Source organism: Lactuca sativa, chromosome 3 (assembly GCF_002870075.4).
Source record: "Lactuca sativa cultivar Salinas chromosome 3, Lsat_Salinas_v11, whole genome shotgun sequence".
NCBI lineage: Eukaryota > Viridiplantae > Streptophyta > Magnoliopsida > Asterales > Asteraceae > Lactuca > Lactuca sativa.
Window position 1 is genome coordinate 43,618,715 of NC_056625.2, and position 18,713 is coordinate 43,637,427.

Here is an 18,713-nt window from a genome sequence, read left to right on the forward strand (position 1 = left end):
GTCTTATTATTTCAAAAATGATAAATTATTCCTCAAAAATGTTAGTTATGCAATTGTAATTCATGTCTTGTTCAATTATGTTAAAGTTATTGTCATAGAATGTTAGTTATACACTTGTAATTCATGTCTTATTCTTCAAAAATGTATTTCATTCTCATTCTCATATTCTTCTTCCCAATAATCAGATTTGTAAGTTTATACCGATCTTAATCTTAGTGGATAGACGAGAAGCGAATTTGCATGTATCCCAATAAATCTGCAAATTCCTATTTTAATTTTTAAACAAAAATGTCCATTTTACCTTTCTGATGGTTCTAATATAGAAAATAACTAATTTTGTTTTTTTTCTTAAGTACCATCATGCAATTATTATCATAGTCCTTTATTTTTTTTAATATAATGAACACAACTTGGTCATATATTCAATCTATATTTGCAATGCACCTTTATTCCTAACTAATATTTATATTTAGTCTAATATAGAATGATGTTAAAAACAACATCAAATCATTATGATGGTTTGATCAAAAATCAGTAATTAAAACTACAAACGGTTACATACTCTTATAAATGTCAAACATTCCATAAATCATAACCATAAGTCCTTGGAGGAGAGGTGTCGAGCTCCACTCAAATTGTCGAGTTCCATCTCGCGTTGTCCAACTCAACGAGTATGAAATGGCAAAAACATGCCAATGAGAGAGAAAACGACATGTCTATCTCGGTCTCCTCCTTTAAACATAGGCTCCGCCTTTCCCACTTAACAGAACTTTACTTACCTTAACCTCATTTCAGATCCACCTCAACCCCTTGTCAATCCAATCACGCCTGGGTCTCATGTACTTCTATTACACCAACGAATATATATGTTTCACTTTGCCACCTCTCAATAGTTCATACTTCATAGTTTACTGATATAAAAAATCAACATTTGTCATTGTTTTAAATAGGTATCTGAAATTAGGGATAAACATGAGACAAAACTGGTATCAACTCGCAAATCCCAAATATCGAAATAGATAGAAAATCGATACTGAGTATCGAGTCGAACAACCAGACGAACTAATATTACCGGTAACGGTTTTGCGGTACTAGTACCGATACAGACGATACTAAACCCTGAATTTTATGATTTTAGAATACCTCAAATATCGTCTCGTATGTCTGAATTTAGTATCATTTCGATACCAATACGAAATCGAAATTTAATACTAACTAGAAAGGTGACCCCCGCGTTGCGGGGGTCGGAAGTTGTTGCTTTTGAGTGGAAGTATAGGACATTGTTCTAATTGGTAGATACAATAAAGTAAGTTGCTATTGTGTACGTTTCGCCCATTTACAAACACACAAATATGTTGCACTATGCTATAATATAATGACCCCTTTGTTTTGCAAAGTAAATAGCAAGTGCGGCAGCAACAATTATTTATAAAGTTTTTGTAAGAACACCTCTCTACCAAAGTACAACTCCAAATGACGATTTTGACTTTTTGAGTATAATGTGGTTACGTTTTGTCTATGAAACCAATTTTCTACTCAAATTTGTTGTCTGGTTATAAAAAAATAAACAAAAAAGTGAGCAACAACGCACCTCTAAAATTCACGAACTTCAAATCGGAGAAAGAGTTCAACCGATTAGGGCTTACGAATCGATTATCAAGGTAGAAAGGTACGAAAGAAAAAACTGGATAGTGAGGTTTGATTAATTTTGGGGGGGAAACTCAATGGCCGATGTTCTTGGAAGCATAATACATTCACGTGAACATGGTAGACGTCGCTAGTAGGCTGGCGAAGGGAGCGCCCACTTGTCAATCAACCATTGGTAAATTGATTTGTATTTTCATCTACGAAGCAAAAATCAATAGATAATCGACGGAGAGAGATATTTGATGGGATAAGAGGGAAAACGGATTTATGTGTCGACTTCGAAGGAAGAACGATCTATAAAATCGACAGATATTCCGTCAACAAATTTAGGGCTGGAAAAGACAGAGGAGACTGAGTGCGGATCGACGGTGAGGAGAAGAAATGGGGAAGTGCGGTGGTTTTAGGGATTTTTAATCGGAAGAGAGTAAGAAGAAGCGGTGGACAGCAACCTGATCCTTATTGGCACAGAAGAAAAAAAATTGAAGTAAGGAACTGAATTTCTTCTACCCTCCTCTAGGTATGGTGAAACCCATCAAAATTTCAATTTAAAGAATTCCAGTAATCTATATTTGCAGATATGATATGCTCCACCACTCAACACCAATGAAATGATCCAAATGACAGTCCTTGGAGATTTTCCTTGATCAACCCTCTTATAGTAGTTGGCCCCCATATGATTCACATTCATGAAACGCTATGTGCAACAATGTTGATGCACCATTCCCCGACACTTTTAGTTCCTTGAAGTACTGAACATAAACAACGTACATCGTGAACAGGGGATTTGAAAACAATATAAACCAAAATTGGTAACCGTAAATCTATAAAACAAAATAGACGTGAAGTGAAGTTACTAATTACTTACCCGGCTGCAGAGAGGGTCGATATGGTCACTTGTAATTTGAATTAAATCCCCAGTTCAATTAAAACATAAATCCAAAATTAAAACTGCAAACATAATGAATGTTAGTTTCTGCACAGATTTATTACTACGGATTTAGTAACCAAAAAAGACAATGAAAATAAATTAAAATTTAATAATGTGCTCACAGGTCACAATTATTTCAAATTTTGCAATAGAGATAATATAGACATAACGGGTGTTTCCATTGGCTTTCCTTGCAAATTACTACGAAATAAATTATATATGATAAAAGCTTATCTCCCAACAAAAAAAAAGAAGTAAAAAAAATGCTTGGTCTAAACAAAATAACACATTTACCATATTATTCCACTAAAGAAGAATCAAAATGTATGAGTTGCTAATATTAGTAGTTCGGTGATGTCATTGCTTATTAAGTGTTTACCCAAGCCTTTTGTTTTGCTGACCGCTGCTAGAGATAGCCTTGGCAAGTGTAACTTTTTGAACATTTGTGTCATCAGCTCCAAGTACTTTATTTACCGCCAGTGATTTTTTTTGTTCCTATAAAATCTATTTTCATTATCATTTGAGTAACTGCATTTCATCATTGCTGATATGAAAATCCAAATAGACATACATTCCCTGTTTGCAATCATCGGTTGTAAATCTTGGTTCCTCATGTCTTTAAGACCATGTATTATGGTACCTCATCTCCATGATTGTGTCATAAATTCTTTGTAGCCAACAACTATTGATAAGCATTTTGTATTAAATCACATATGTAGAATAGACAACAAAAACAAATTGCAGACGTGTGAAAAGGAACATAAAAAAAAATACATGTGGATATGAAAACGTGAAAAATAAAATATTGGCCCTGATGTTATTGAATCGATGTAGCACCTGGTTCCTGGTATGTAAGATTTATCTGAGTATTTTGTATTATTGGCCTTGGACTCGGCGAGTTGGAGGCCCGACTCGCCGAGTAGAGACGGGACTTGGGACGCGGTTAAGTTGGCGACTCGGCGAGTCCATATTATGGACTCGGCGAGTCCGCGCTGTCTGATGAAACCCTAATTTCCAAGGGTTTGCACCCTATTTAAACCGACCATTTGCACCCCAACTCCGCCCCCTTCACCCTCAGAAGCTCTCCATACATTCTAGCCCTTGTTCTTGTGAGTTTGAGGCTTTTTAGTGTGTTTTCTTGAAGATTTTGAGAAGGAAGAGGAGTAGATCAAGAGGAAGGGAAGGAAGCCAAGCATCTTCGTGTTCTCTCAGTAATTTCTTTGAGGTATAACTCGTTTTCCCTCTGTTTCTACGCTTATTACTCCATTAAAGTCCTTCTTAAACCATGCCCCAAGCTTGGTTGTGCATTGTTGGTTGATTCAGGTTGTTAGTCTTTAGATCTAGACCCTATTCAGTCCCTGGAGCTTGGATCTACTGCCTTTATGGAGTCATATTGCACACAAGCCCTAGATCTACCCCTTTTGGTGCACTTTGAGCCTTAGAACCTTTATTGGTGATGATCTACACGTAAAGTTGGAAACTTTATGTGTAAACCAGGCCCTAGGAGCCCAGATCTATGAATGGCATGGAATAGATTCGAGCAAAAACGCGTATATGGCTATTGCATGAAACAGTCTCGACGAGTCGCTCATCTGACTCAGCGAGTCTGGTCTCGAGTCTCCGAGTTTGTCCCCTTTTTGTTGTGTCGAGTTGAGTAGTGAGTCCTGGGTGGACTCGGTGAGTTGGTAGCCGAACTCACCCATGAAGGAACTCGGCGAGTCAACGCCCTGACTCGGCGAGTTCAAGGCAATCTTCTTAGATCAAGAACAAACTCGGCGAGTTGTTCATACAACTCAGCGAGTCACAGCATAAATTGTTCATCGGATGAAGATGAACTCGGCGAGTTGTTCATACAACTCGGCGAGTAGGATGAAGGACTTGGATATCAGTTTAGAAGGAGAACTCGTCGAGTCAACGCCCAACTCGACGAGTAGAGACGGGTTGCAGGACAATTGATTGGATAAGGACTCGACGAGTTGGGGAGCCAACTCGGCGAGTCGGGTCAACTGAAAGTTGACTCTGGCTTTGACTTTTAACTTGATCAAGGATAAAATGGTCAATTTACCCGAGGGTCAGTTAGCGGTGTTTGATTGAGTGTTTTGTGGGAATTATAGCCAGAGGATTTCCGGAGCAGCAGCAGCAGCAGACAGTCAATTCCCACACAGACCAGCCGCTATTTCGAGGTGAGTTTCCTTCCAGTAGGAACGGGTCTAAGGCACCAAGGCCGACCCGTGTAGACGAGATGTTAGCACTAGAGTGTGGGCCGAGCCCGTATCTCTTGGTTTAGTTAATTATGATATATGTGTCAGTATGATAGAGTTGTCTATACTTGTTGTCTGTGTGATACTTGTATATTATGAGTTAGCGGTTGAGTGTGGGCAAGGCCCGTATCTCTCCGAGAATGAAGTGTGGGCTAGGCCCGTATCTCCCAGATAGTAGGGTGTGGGCGAGGCCCGTATCTCCCGGCTAGCAAAGTGTGGGCAGGGCCCGTATCTTCATGAGTGTGGGCGACGCCCGTAACTCCTAGCTGAATGTTGTATGCTTGCATGGTATGAGGTATTACGGGGGAAATCACTAAGCTTTGTGCTTACAGTTTACAGTTTTGGTTTCAGGTACCTCTTCATCGAAGGGGAAGGAGCTAGCGCGGTAGCGGCACATCATACACACACACTGGTTTCCGCATTTACGAGATTCCTCTGGGATTTATACTCTGATATTTCGAATGACTGTATGATTTGGCTTTTAGACATGGTTTACGTTGTGATGTGGTTTGATCAAACAATGTTTTTAATTATTAATGTTTCTAAAGTAATGTTTTAAAAAAACGAAATTTTTGGACGTGAAAATTGGGTCGTTACAATCGAAGACGATATAATTTTTAAAATATTTAGTTTTTAATGTTTAGCAGTTCAAATGTGTAAGTGCAACAACAAAGTCCACACCTTCAACAATAATTGACCTTTTCAATTGATTTGTTTAAAATGTCCTATTTTAATGTCAGAATCATTTTCACATCTGCTGAAATACAAAAAAAAAAACAAAAAACAAAAACAAAAAAAAAAATAGTTTTCACATATTTACGATTTTAGGTCAGTTAAAATTTAAAAAAAAACATAAGGCTTGTGAAAACTAATCATTAGAAACTTGTAAACTAAATACTTACTTCTTCTCCATCTAAGAAAGTTCGGTCTTTGTCTATCTTTCCATTACCACCGGACAGTGTAAGCATATACTCCCAAATCATGTTTCGCTCCTTAATCGCTTCACATGTTTAATAGTCCCAGAAGCTAAAATTACCTGTGACAGATAAAAAGAGTAGAAACTTATATTTTTACATCATACTAAAATGGTTTGTAGAAAGATTAAAGTTTGAGTTGGATACCATTCTGTGAGCTTCATAGTGGGTTGAAATGTAATCTTAAGTTATCTTCTGGATGTTTTCAGTAGGTCCAAGAATGGTCCTTCCAAGGGGGGGGGGTGTATTGGAAAGCAGTAGAATGCAAATGATCAAAGATTACTTCTTCTGTTTGTGCTCTCATCTGAAATAACATATACAATCAGTAAAACAGCTGATACATGATTATCCTATAGTTGTAGCTGGAACTAGGTGTTAATTCTAATCTTAGCCTACAAACCAAAATGAATCAAGGCAAATAAGAATGCAAACACACAAACCTCTTCCGTCTTATGTAGAATAATACCACGCTCACGATTGATCAATGTCTCATCAAAACTCGAGTTCTGCAATGCAATATATCTGAGCAACCCCATTGTTCCCTTCCATCTGAAATTATGACCCTGCATCAATCCATACCCCAACGGCAGCCGTCTGGGAGGCTAGATTAGACTCGGTGGCAACACAGAGACCGTTAGGAAGAGTGAGTCTGTGCAATTTCTACTTGGGAGTTTCATTCATGGCGCTCATACGACGGTTGCATTAGAATACACATACAGACAATGCATCAAAACAACTTGTGTGCAAGAAACCAAAGAAATTCAAGAAAAATGTGATATTACCTTGGGAAAAAAAACTGATTCTTAGACATCATAAAGCATCATATGTGGAGATATAATGAAAATATTAAAAAAAAAAACAGTCGGCCAAATCTCTGGTGTACAGAACTCAACTAAGCTGTCATAGAGAAGATTCACCTGATTGAAGGAATCAACAACTGAAAATCAAGGATCATAGATGAAAACTCAAGAAAAATAGGGAAGAAGCGACAACCTTCTATGAATCAACCCTTCATATGGAAAATCTTACCAGCGAAGGCTTCAGCAGAAGCCTGAAAATCCAGATTGTGGCACACATGAAGACAATTCCTCGAAAGGGTCGATCGTTCATGGCGGTCTTGTTGTGTGGAAGAAACCCAACTCAGTTAATTTAATAAAAAAGAAGTTGTGGGAAGAAGAGAAAGTGTAGAAGATGCGAGAGAGGAAAAAATGAGACTTTCTCGTCATGTATCCGTTGGGAGGAAGCTTACCTGCTCCAAAGTCCTCTTCAGTGGTCTGGACCAAAAGTGAAAAGGGTGGCGGAGGTGCATAGCTAACAAATAGAAACACAGATGCAAGGAAAGGCTAACTTGATGCGAAGGCGGTTATGAAGGATCAAGAAGAAGCAGATCGACTGGTTGGATCGTAAGGCGGTGGACTAAACGTGACTATCCCAAAAGGAAGAATGAAGAGAATATGAGAGGGTGAAGAACAATCGAGAATCTGGTGAAAGCGGTGGAGCGGAAACCCTTAAATTAATCAAAACAAAGAAAAGAAAGTAATAAATTAAAGTAACGGAATAGAAGACAAACAAAAGGATATGATATAAATTAATTAAAGAAGTAGAGGGACCAGATATGTAAATTAAGGGACCAAAGGTGGACAAAGTATGCCAATTTTACTGTTCTTTTCCTTCACAACTTTAATATATATACTAGTGAAGGAACCCATGCTTTCGCATGGGTCGAAAGGTATTTATTTTTTCAGATTTGTTTTTTGAAAGGTAGTTGTTTTAGTTAACTTTATATTCAACCAATCTCTCCGACCTTAAGACCTAACAAATTGAGTCTAATTTTTTTAACATCAATTATGTAACATAAAGTAGGATTATGAGATAAATTCTTAACCAAAATCTCTTATTTCTCTCCAAACATGATAAACACTCAGCAAGACCAAGTCCACATGTAATATTTCCACACTCTTCGCTTTTAAACTGCTTTGTAGATTGTCAATTTGTTGTATGTTATTGCTTGCGCTAATATGGCTTTGATTTTTGATTACACTCTCAAGACCAACACCTTCTGTGAATGGAGCTCTTCCAGTTGCATTAAGAGTAGCATTTACCTGTAAGAAATATAAATTCACAAAGGTAAAATATATTTGCAAACACATGATATATAAAAATATACAATTATAAAGATTAATCTGAAATTTATTTATATAGTTCTAGATCATGATAGCCACCTCCGATGTATCTTTTGGGTCTTCTATCTAGGATTTATAAGTGCCCTTTGAGCCAATTTCCCAATTTCAGGATCAAATCCAGGCATAAACTGATGTAAAGCTTCTACAAATGCCACCTATGTAAAATTATAAAGTTATTCATAAAGTTGTACTATATTATTGTTATGTAGACATCACTGGAATCAACTCCAATGTAGCCATTGCCTACAACAACTATCTACTTTGAAATTGTCTCTAGTTTCAATGCATGATAACTGATGACTGTAGTCTTACCTGCAATTAGGTAATCGATAAATTTACTTCGTTTCACTTCTCGAGTTTCCTCATTTACTTGTAAGGAGAAAGATATAACAACTAAAGCAAATTGACATTGATGTATTGGATCCCTATTATGAAATATCAATTAAACTAATATCACCTTGAGTGGTTTCATTGAGGCAATCCATCGAACACTTGCTATGCATTTTGAAAATCACCAAGCATGCGAAACCTATTGTTACTTACCTATTTCCATCTTACAAAGCACATAATTTAAGCCAGTTAAGATCAAAATTAAAACAAATATTATGTTATAGGATGTAATTAGATTTAAGAATACAAGCCTTTTACATCATGGGAAGAAGAAATTCAAATGAAGTAGAGATGGAAGCGGTCGAGAACCGTTGGGTTTATCGCGTTATCTTTCAGCACAGGTTGATGCCTAAACAAAAGGAAAGGGTCGACGCCGTTAGGTCGTCAAAAGACGTAACAGATGATAGATGCTCCATTAAAAGTAGTATAGACGGCAACTCTGCAGTTAGAGACCTTGTGCACACTTCGCTGGATTTCAATGGCGGTGACAAGGAGCTTCACTCCGACTGCAACAAAGAAAACAAAATTCATGGACGGAAAACGGACTAAAATCATTGGCGATTAAGGGACACACGCTCGTTAAATAAGAAATCGGAGAAAAGTCATCTTACTTAAGGAGCAGTACGCAAATGGATATATTAGATGAGAGAGGCGGTGGGTAAAAGCTACCCAAGTATTCATGCGGTGGAGTATTGTGTTAGAAACCTATTTGTTTCTAAACCACTGTACAACCTCCTCCTTTCTCTTATTCTTCGATCTGTCCCGGTAGCAACTTGGCAAACTGCAACTATACTCGGGTTTTATTTAGGGCTCAGATTGAGAAATTCCTTCGTATTCGTTTGGAAGACACATTCGGCTCCAACCTAGGTGTTCATGCTAATGCGATCGAACAAATATTGAAAATCAAATAGAAGAAAGAGTCAACGTACTCAAAATCCAAACAACAACAGACAAAAATTGAAAATCAAATAGAAGAAAGAGACAACTTACGCAAAATCCAAGCAGCAACAGGTTCATCTTCCTTATTGACGATGTTCCCCTGTAGAACTCGGGAGGGTTCCATCGACTGAAATCAGAGAAATCGCTGGAAGATGCATATGAGAGAAGACTGAAGATGGAATGTGAAATATAGGAAGGTGCGAGGCGGTGAGAGATTCAAGGCGGTGGATGGTTACATGGAAGGAACAAACTGAAAGTAGCGGTGGGAACAATACGTGTTCACAATGAACAATTAGTATCACCGACTGCTTAAAGCAGACCACGTAACCTTCAGAAAAAAAAATTCAAACCCCCTAAATAAATCAACTTTCCAAAAACCCCCTCCAAATAAATTAGGTTGGACCACTAAAAGAGCTAAAACATTACAGGGATCATTTTTGGTGATAAATTAATCAGTTTACTGTTCAAATTTATCACAACTTATATATATATATATATATATATATATATATATATATATATATATATATATATATATATATATATATATATATATATAGGGAGAGAGAGAGAGAGAGAGAGAGTTAGGTTCAAATGTTTTCACTATCTATTGTGTGTCTGTATGATTGATTTTGGACCAATCATTTTAATTATTTTAAGAAAGTAATTAATGTTTATTAAATGCTGAAGATGTAATTAATACCTATTACTCCATCCGTCCCAAAATAATAGTCCATAGACAAAAAACACACAGTTTAAGAAAACATTAATTACCATTAACTTTATTAAAGGAAATGATAGTCTTACCCTTCTGTTGCATTTAATTCTATGATAGTTGCATTTAATTATATGGTAATTTAACTAATAATGAGGGGTATTATGGTAAAAGATGTATTTATTTTTAAAAGTAGACAATTATTTTGGGACAAACCAAAATAGAAACATGGACTATTAATATGGGACGGAGGGAGTATATCTTTGACATGTAATATGCATTAATTACTTTCTTAAAATAACTAAAATGATTGGTCCAAAATCAGTCATACATGCACACAATAGATAGTGAAAACAAAATAACCTAACCTTATATATATATATATATATATATATATATATACTAACTTCTCATCCTCTCTCAAACTCTATAAAAATCTTTTTAGATGGCATTTAATATAAATTTACTATATAAGTCTAAACATTTTGTATAGATTACAGCATCTAATATAAAGAGATTTATTATTATCATACCTATCTGGCGAGTGAGCGAAGTTGTGCAGACACAAAGGGAGAGCAGTAGTAGTCGTCTACTTCCCCTGCGCTCTTCCGCCGTCTCCTCCTTCTCCGCCTCCTCCTCCTCCTCCTGCTTTTTTCTTATCTGCGTGTATGTCCCTCCGAGTAGAACTCCATACAATCTAATCACACATCCACAATCATTCCCCTTCACCCCTCCTCGTTTCTTTATCTAGAATTTCATACGTAACGCATACTTGAGACCCACAAACAAGTGTTTCAAGATTCGCCAAATTAAACTTTGATTTTCTTCATTGTCTCTCTAGAACTATCGTTGTTGCTTTACAATTCAAGAAAATGGATTGTTGGTCTCCTTCGTTGAATGTCGATCAGGAATTTGCCAAGCTTCTCAATCGTATGCATCCACCCAGGTAAGAAAATCTCACTTATTATCCTCTTCAATTTGATTTAGGGTTTGTCGCCTTATCAAAATTAACTTAATTGAATCGTCTTTAACTTGTAATTACGCTTTTCCGGCTTCAAATCGTGCATTTGAACGATTTAGCCATTGGTTTTTCCGTACAATGTGTGGCCTGAATCGTTGTAGTTACGTTTGATGTATATGAATCGTTTTTATTCATTCAATTTACGAGGCAATTGCTTGATTTTGATGAACGATTCTTGGCTAAATTGGGGTAATTTCAAGAATTGGCGACTCTTTGTATCTTTCTTGACGAGTTCTGTATATGCGTTTGTAGGGTTACTGTCGATAACATCACAGACAGAAAAGCCACCTTGATTAAGGTATAACTGAATTAATCAACTCAATGTTCTTCAAATACAAAGGAATTCAAAGTTTATGTGAATACTTTCTGTTTATCTGGTAGGTTGACAGTGCCAACAAGCGAGGGAGCTTGTTAGAAGTGGTTCAGGTTTTGACCGATTTGAATATACTAATCAAAAGAGCTTACATTTCTTCAGATGGCGAATGGTTTATGGATGGTAATTCACAAGTTTAATGCCTTAAATCCAAATTAAATTTCACTGATTTTAACAATTTATAATTAAAAAGATGATGTTTTTCATTTTCTTTGCAGTGTTTCACGTTACTGATCAGTATGGAAATAAGCTGACAGAAGATAATGTTGCTGATCGAATCCAACAGGTAAAAAGATTAAATCTTTCACCAAATCCTCTGAATTTCACTTTCTGATTCAAGATTCTTATCATGTTCTTTATCGAATATGTTGCTACTAAAAGCCACACACACGTTCTATCCATTCGTGTGGCTAGCGTTCATGACTGCTTTATCTTGTTTCTTTTTGGTATAAAAATCAAGAAACAAACTTTTTTTTTTTTCTTTACATCTCGTGTTGGAATGAAGACAATTTTTCTGAAACACCAAACATCAGTACAAAAACCCATGTTATGTTCTTTAATGTAAAAGAGCTGTCATGTCGACTTAGTACTTCTATGTTTACACATTTTTAACCCAACAAACTTTAGGATTGGAAGTCAAAAAAAGTCAAACATTGAATCTAGAATGTTATGTGTTGCAGTCACTTGGACCAAGAGGGTGCAGTTTCAGATCGTTAAGGGGTTCAGTCGGGGTCCAATCAGCCATGCAACACACCACCATCGAGTTAACCGGGCGTGATCGACCCGGTTTACTTTCTGAAATCTTTGCAGTTCTTTCAGACCTAAAATGCAATGTTGTAGCTGCAGAAATCTGGACTCATAATTCAAGAATGGCTTCAATTGTTTACATAACCGATAACTCGACCCGACTCCCGGTTGAAGATCCCGATCGACTCACTAAAATCAAACACCTTCTTGTTTCCATTTTAAAAGGCGATAAAGATAAACGGGGCGCCCAAACCGCGGTTTCCCTCGGGTCGACCCATACCCAAAGAAGGCTCCATCAACTGATGTATGCAGATAGGGATTACGATACAGATGGGTCTGATTCTGATCTATCTACAATCTCCAACAATGAGAAACCTTTAGTGACAGTTGAAAACTTTAGTGAAAAAGGGTATACTGTCGTTAATGCAAGGTGTCGCGATAGACCTAAGTTACTGTTTGATGTGGTTTGTACACTGACTGACATGCAATATGTCGTCTTTCATGCCACCATCATCGCCGAAGGAGCTGAAGCTTCTCAGGTATCCTTTTAAAGCTTCTAGAAAAACATTAATTTGATCATGGGATTTTGTTTTCTAATATGTTGTGTTTTTTGCGTTGTTTAAGGAATTTTACATACGGCATACAGATGGATGCCCGATTAGTTCGGAAGCCGAGAGGCAACGTGTGATTCATTGCCTTGAGGCAGCTATCAAGAGGCGGATTTCAGAGGTAAATACAAACTTTCTAGAGCTATTTTTTTTTTTATTATGAAAATAAAGTCTTCCACCTTTTTGGGTGATACAAAAAGCTTTAATTTTTGTCGCATGTCAAATGCAGTATGTAACAAATGTTTGTGATATATATACAGGGGGTGAGGCTAGAGCTAAGTGGGGAAGACAGGGTGGGGCTTTTATCGGATGTGACTCGGATCTTTAGAGAAAACGGGCTTTCAGTCACGAGTGCAGAGGTGACAACGAGAGGATCAAAGGCTATAAACACATTCTATGTGATGGATTCATCTGGAGATGAGGTTAAAAGTGAGACAATTGAAGCAGTTCGAAGTGAAATTGGTGAGTGCATACTTAAAGTGAAGGAAGACAGCGTGTCAATGGTGAAGAACTCGAACCCTAATTCACCCCCAACAGGGAGGTTTTCTTTGAGTCATTTGTTTAGAACTAGATCGGAAAAGTTTCTCTACACTTTGGGACTAATTAGTTCGTGTTCGGAAGTAGCTTAAAGAAATAGAGAAGAGGATGATGTTGTTATATCATATAGTATATGGTAATTGTTTATATCTTAATTAGGAAGATAATTAAGATAGATTTGGTTATCTTTTTTTTTTTTTGGATGGATGACAATGGATGTTATGGAACCACCGTGATCCGTCGCTTTCTGTGACTGTAAAAGGTGGTGGTGCCACCGTATCAACTATCAACGCCCCTGTACGATGGGGACAAACTTAAAAGAGACAGGTTACAGCTGTATTAATAGGGGCCCCGTGAAGAATTGGTCACATGAATAGAATCCTGCATGAGATCTTACTAGATAATCGTGCAAGTAGTCAACAAAAATATCAGCCATCAGATATAAACAGACTTCGTTATATAACATTTGCACAAAGTTTAACAAGTGTTCCAAAAGGAATATCTAAAAGAATGTAGATTTTTTTAGGATGTCGGTATAAAATAGATATATATTTATCCTATTTTAATTCATAAGTTTAGGAATAAATTATAGAAATTGTCCTTGAGCTTTCGAAAATCTTGTAGGTTTAGTCTTTAAGATTGAGGTAAACTTTTGGTCCCTACTTCTTTGTTCATTTTCACCCTTGGTCCCTTAGTCTGACCATTGTTTCCTGTAACCCGTTAACTCTCCCCATGAGCGGCGCACATGAGAGATTATTGCCTTTTCCTTTCCTAGAATTCTCTCTTGGAACATGTTTGGTCTCTTAGAACAACCTGACGTAGATGTCATTTTTCTTCTCACAAGTAGGTCCATGTATATTTATTTATTGTTTTTTATAGGAGGATATCATAACATCTTCGATATAAATATGCATCATTGTAGGATTTTCACTGTGTTCTCAGGAAAAAGTTATATCAACGATCATGTAAACTAATAAACTATTTTGATATTATTGAGAGTGAGGAATTTTTCATATATGACCTTCAAAACATGATGAAAGAACTAAATTATGATGAAAGTATCCCTATTTACTAGCATTTTGTTGTCTAAGTTTGTGGATAAACATACGGAATCAAAGTCTACACAAACATTGGTGAAAGTCATTGTCTAAGTGTGCTATTGAAGAATTAGAAGCATGTGGCAATTACAAAGTTGTTCTCTATGGCCATTTTAGTGGTTAAGGTTTGGTACTTCTGCTAGTGATGAGTATGATGAAGGGTGTTAAAATTAATAAGATTTTTATTTTGTCAAACTAACATTTTGAAGTTGAGGGTGTATATTGTTTAGTTACTTGTTTTGAAGGGTGCAAGTTGTTATTTGTTGTTTCTCAGATGGGTTTCTACGCGGGTCTTCGGGTCATCCTTGACCCGGCTATATAGTGGTGTTATCAGCTGTTGCAACTTCATTCACTTAGTTTCACAAAGCTTATTTTCTCTCGTATACACAGTTCATAATAGTTAGGGTTTTTTATGTATTGATCGATCTTGATGATGTTTTTTATAGATCATTGTAGTGTGAATTATTGTGAGAGTAGTGTAGGCTTATTGTAGTGAGGTTTTCTCTATATGTTGATGTTAACCTTCTGACTCTTAATCTTCTAATGATATAAGGGTTGATGATGTTGGGAAAGAATTGTGTTCAAAGTTTTTTCATGGTATCAAAGCATAGTGTTTCAATTGCGTTTTCAATCGGTCATTAGCGTTGCTTTGAAGAGGTACAATTCATTTTCCTTTCTTTTTCATTTTTTTAATCGTCCCTGTTCTTTCTTATCTGAGTTGTTTAGAGTCTTTCAAAAAATCTCTAAGTATTTGTCTGAATCTGTGAAGGTTTGATGTTGATTCCGATCTAGGGTTTCAAAACCCTAAGTCGAATCCTTCTTCTTGTTTCTTGTTCAGTTAAGATCTCGGTTACTGTGAGTTTTGTGTTCTTTTTTCAGATTCTATGGAGATTTATTGTTGGTGTTAGACTAATTTGGTGTTTCCTTTGGTGAACCATGGTGGATCTCTTCTTGGTCGATTAATCTCGGTTGTGTTCTGAAATAACTCTCTAGAGAACGAATTTTGTCACCGTTTAACTCTAGAGGGAACGGAATAACGAGAGTCGATCTGTAAAAATGTATTGTTCTTCAAGGTGTCTAATCGGACCTTTGTAAGAGTATCTTGTTCCCTTCTACATCTTATTCTTAGTATAGTTGTTGGAGATCCTGGTGTCTTGAGTACACCAGTTATTTTTTTGATTGTTGATTTGTTCTTTCTGTTTTGACGGTCCTGGATCCCAACATACTATGGATATCATCTGGACTTGGTCATTGCAGTTTACTGTATTTTTTTCTTGATCTGTTGATTAATTGTTGATTATGGCCAATCCAACTGATGAGTCTTCTAGTAGTAGTAAAAATGATTTTGTTGTTAATATAGATGATCCTCTTTATGTGCATCCTTCTGATAATGAAGTTACTAGTGTCATTAACTTCAAACTATTAGGAACTGAGAATTACATAGTTTGGCGTAGTTCCATGATTAGAGCTTTAAAAGCTCGAAACAAACTCGGTTTTACTGATAGAACTGTGACCAAACCTATTAATGATCCTGTTAAAGCATCCAAATGGGAACGAGCTAATGTTTTTACATGTTCTTGGATTCTTGGGTCCATTTCTGAAAATATATATGCTAATCATGCTTGTTCTGAGAGTGCTCAAGAAGTCTGGGCAGAGTTATTTGAAACTTATCATAAAGCTGATGGGTCTGTCATTTTTAATGTACATTAGAAAATTAACTCCTTTGTTCAGGGCAGTTTGTCTTTGTCAGATTATTTTAATAAACTGGATTCTTATTGGAAAGAATTTGATGGCTTAACTAATATAACTGATTGCACATGTGAAGCTTCTGCTAGTTATAATAGTCATTCAAAATTAATGAAGCTAATGCAGTATTTAAGTGGCTTAGACGAGTCCTACAATCAAGTTAAAAGTCACATTTTATTAATGGATCCTCTTCCATCTGTTAAAAATGTTTTCTCTTTGGTGTCTCATGAAGAGTCTAATAAAAACATGGGTCAAATCTATTAAGTTCTAACAATAAGAACACTTCTTCAGCTTTTCTGTCTAAATTTGTTGATCAAAAGAAAACTAAATCTAAGGGCCCAGTTCCTCAATGTAAGAATTGTGGTTTAAAGGGTCATTCTATAGAAAAATGTTTCAAAATAATTGGATATCCCAAAGATTATAAACCAAGGTCTGAGTATAATAATCAGTCAAAAGGTTTTTCTGTTAATAGTAGTTCTGATCTTAAATATGTTTTTAAACCTGAATCTTCTGGTTCTAGTGCTTCTGATTGTCATTATCTAACAAGTGAACAATATGTTAAGTTTCTTAGTCTCATTGGTGACAATAAGCAACGATTGGATGGGTCATCTGTTAATGCCAATATGGCAGGTATTTCATGCAATTCTTTTTTAAATTCCAATCTTTCGAAATGGGTTGTTGAATCAGGAGCTAGTCAGCACATGATTACTTCTGAGTCATTACTTCATGATTCAATTGATGTTTCAAAATTAAATTTGAAAGTTAGTCACCTAAATGGGTCTTCTGCCCAAATTAACAAAATTAGGAATTTACATTTGTCTAATTCATTGATTTTGTTTGATGTCTTTGCGGTCCCTGATTTCAATATAAACTTATTGTCTATTCATAAGTTGTGTAAAGATAATAAGTGTGAAGTTGTTTTTAATGAGCACAACTGTTATGTTCAAGATTCACAGTCCAAGGGGACGGTGGACACTGGTAATCAATCTGGGGGGGCTTTATTATCTTGATCCCACTATATCAGGTAATAAGTCCTCCATTCCTAAAACTTCTTGTTGTGTTTCCAAGTTTACCTGGCACATCAGGCTTGGTCATCCTGCTGATCTGGCTTTAAATGTGGTTAAAAATAAGCTTAAATTCAGTAATATATCGTTACCTCCTTGTGATGTGTGTCATAAAGCAAAATAGACTAGGGTTTATTTCACAATAGTCAACATGTCACTAAGTGTTTAGGAGAGCTTATTCACCTAGACGTGTGGGGACCATATCAAATAGAGTATGTTGGTGGTTTCAGGTTTTTCTTGATTATTGTGGATGACTTCACAAGAGCTACATGGGTTTTTCTTCTTAAGTCTAAAGATGAAGTTTATTAATGTTATGCAATTTTTTTTCAAGATGTTAAAAAATCAATTTATTGTTAATATTAAAACTATAAGATCTGATAATGGAACTGAATTTTTAAATTCCCATGTAAAATCTTTTAATGAAAACAATGGAGTTGTTCATCAAACATCTTGTGTTTACACTCCACAACAGAATGGCGTTGTGAAGAGAAAACATAGACATCTTTTAAATGTAGCTAGGTCTATCATTTTTCAGTCGGGAATTCCTTTAGAATACGTAACGGCCAATTTTTTTCACGTCCAAAAATTTCATTTTTATAAACTTTAATTAAAACATTCGTAGGAGAACATTGTCAAATTAGAACATCTCATAAAACTGTATATAATGTCTGAAAATCCCAATCATAAAATAGTGATAATATCATAGTACAATCCAAAGGAAAACTCATAATGCGGAATCTGAGGTGAGTGTATGATGTGCAGCTACCGCGCCGGCTCCTTCCCCTTCGCTAAAGAGGTACCTGAAACAAAACTGAAAACTGTAAGCATGCAGCTTAGTGAGTTCCCTCACAATACCACACACCATACAACATATTGTCAGGCAATTATGGGGCGCCTGACTTACCCAGGTCAAACCATTCTGGGGTGTTTTACGAACCCAGGTCAAGCCATTCTGGGGTGCTTGACGTACCCCGTCGGTCTATTTCACCCGACTATCGGGGACTATTTCATCCCCTACTACTAACACATAATCACATAGCATAACATAATATACTTTCAGACAATTCTGAGGTGTCTGACTTACCCAGGTCAAGCCATTCTGGGGTGCTTGACGTACCCGTCGGCCTATTTCACCCGACAACCGGGGACTATTTCACCCCTACTACTACTACCGCTTAAACACATATCATATAAGCACATAACACAACAGGTAACAGCAAACCTAGATGAATATCACAAAGACAATCATCTAACATCCAACTCCTACTAGTGGGTCGGCATTGTGGTCGTAGACCCACCGCTACTGGAAGGTAACTCACCTCGAACAAGTAGCCGCTGATAATTCGTGAGGCAAGTCTCTGCCTGCCGCCACTCCGGAAATCCCCCGGCTACAATCCCCACAAAACACTTAGTCAGAAACTAACATCTACTCATAGGGTAAAATGACTATTTTACCCCCAATCAAGTCCAAGTCAAAGTCAAC

At 36.5% G+C, this 18,713-nt stretch overlaps 1 protein-coding gene and 1 long non-coding RNA gene across 12 annotated transcripts; one reads left to right on the forward strand and one right to left on the reverse strand.

Annotated features, from left to right (window-relative positions):
* Positions 1 to 490: 490 nt before the first annotated feature.
* LOC111919366 (uncharacterized) lies at positions 491 to 7,326 on the reverse strand. 11 transcript variants are annotated; one of them, XR_002859475.3, is made up of 9 exons: positions 7,060 to 7,326; positions 6,804 to 6,926; positions 6,251 to 6,727; positions 5,958 to 6,114; positions 5,739 to 5,872; positions 3,147 to 3,257; positions 2,955 to 3,070; positions 2,513 to 2,595; positions 1,369 to 2,396 (listed from the first exon to the last, which is right to left on the reverse strand). It is a non-coding gene; the product is annotated as an uncharacterized LOC111919366 (long non-coding RNA). The 11 variants fall into 11 exon arrangements; XR_002859474.3 differs by having other exon boundaries at positions 6,840 to 6,926; positions 7,060 to 7,325; XR_002859473.3 differs by having other exon boundaries at positions 6,251 to 6,747; positions 6,840 to 6,926; positions 7,060 to 7,325.
* A 3,211-nt stretch (positions 7,327 to 10,537) lies between these two features.
* On the forward strand, positions 10,538 to 13,508 carry LOC111919367 (ACT domain-containing protein ACR4). Its single transcript, XM_023914957.3, has 7 exons — positions 10,538 to 10,983; positions 11,311 to 11,356; positions 11,440 to 11,554; positions 11,650 to 11,717; positions 12,112 to 12,717; positions 12,803 to 12,907; positions 13,047 to 13,508. Exons 1-7 carry the CDS (start codon positions 10,910 to 10,912, stop codon positions 13,413 to 13,415), a joined length of 1,383 nt encoding a protein of 460 aa, XP_023770725.1. The 5' UTR covers positions 10,538 to 10,909; the 3' UTR covers positions 13,416 to 13,508.
* Positions 13,509 to 18,713: the final 5,205 nt, after the last annotated feature.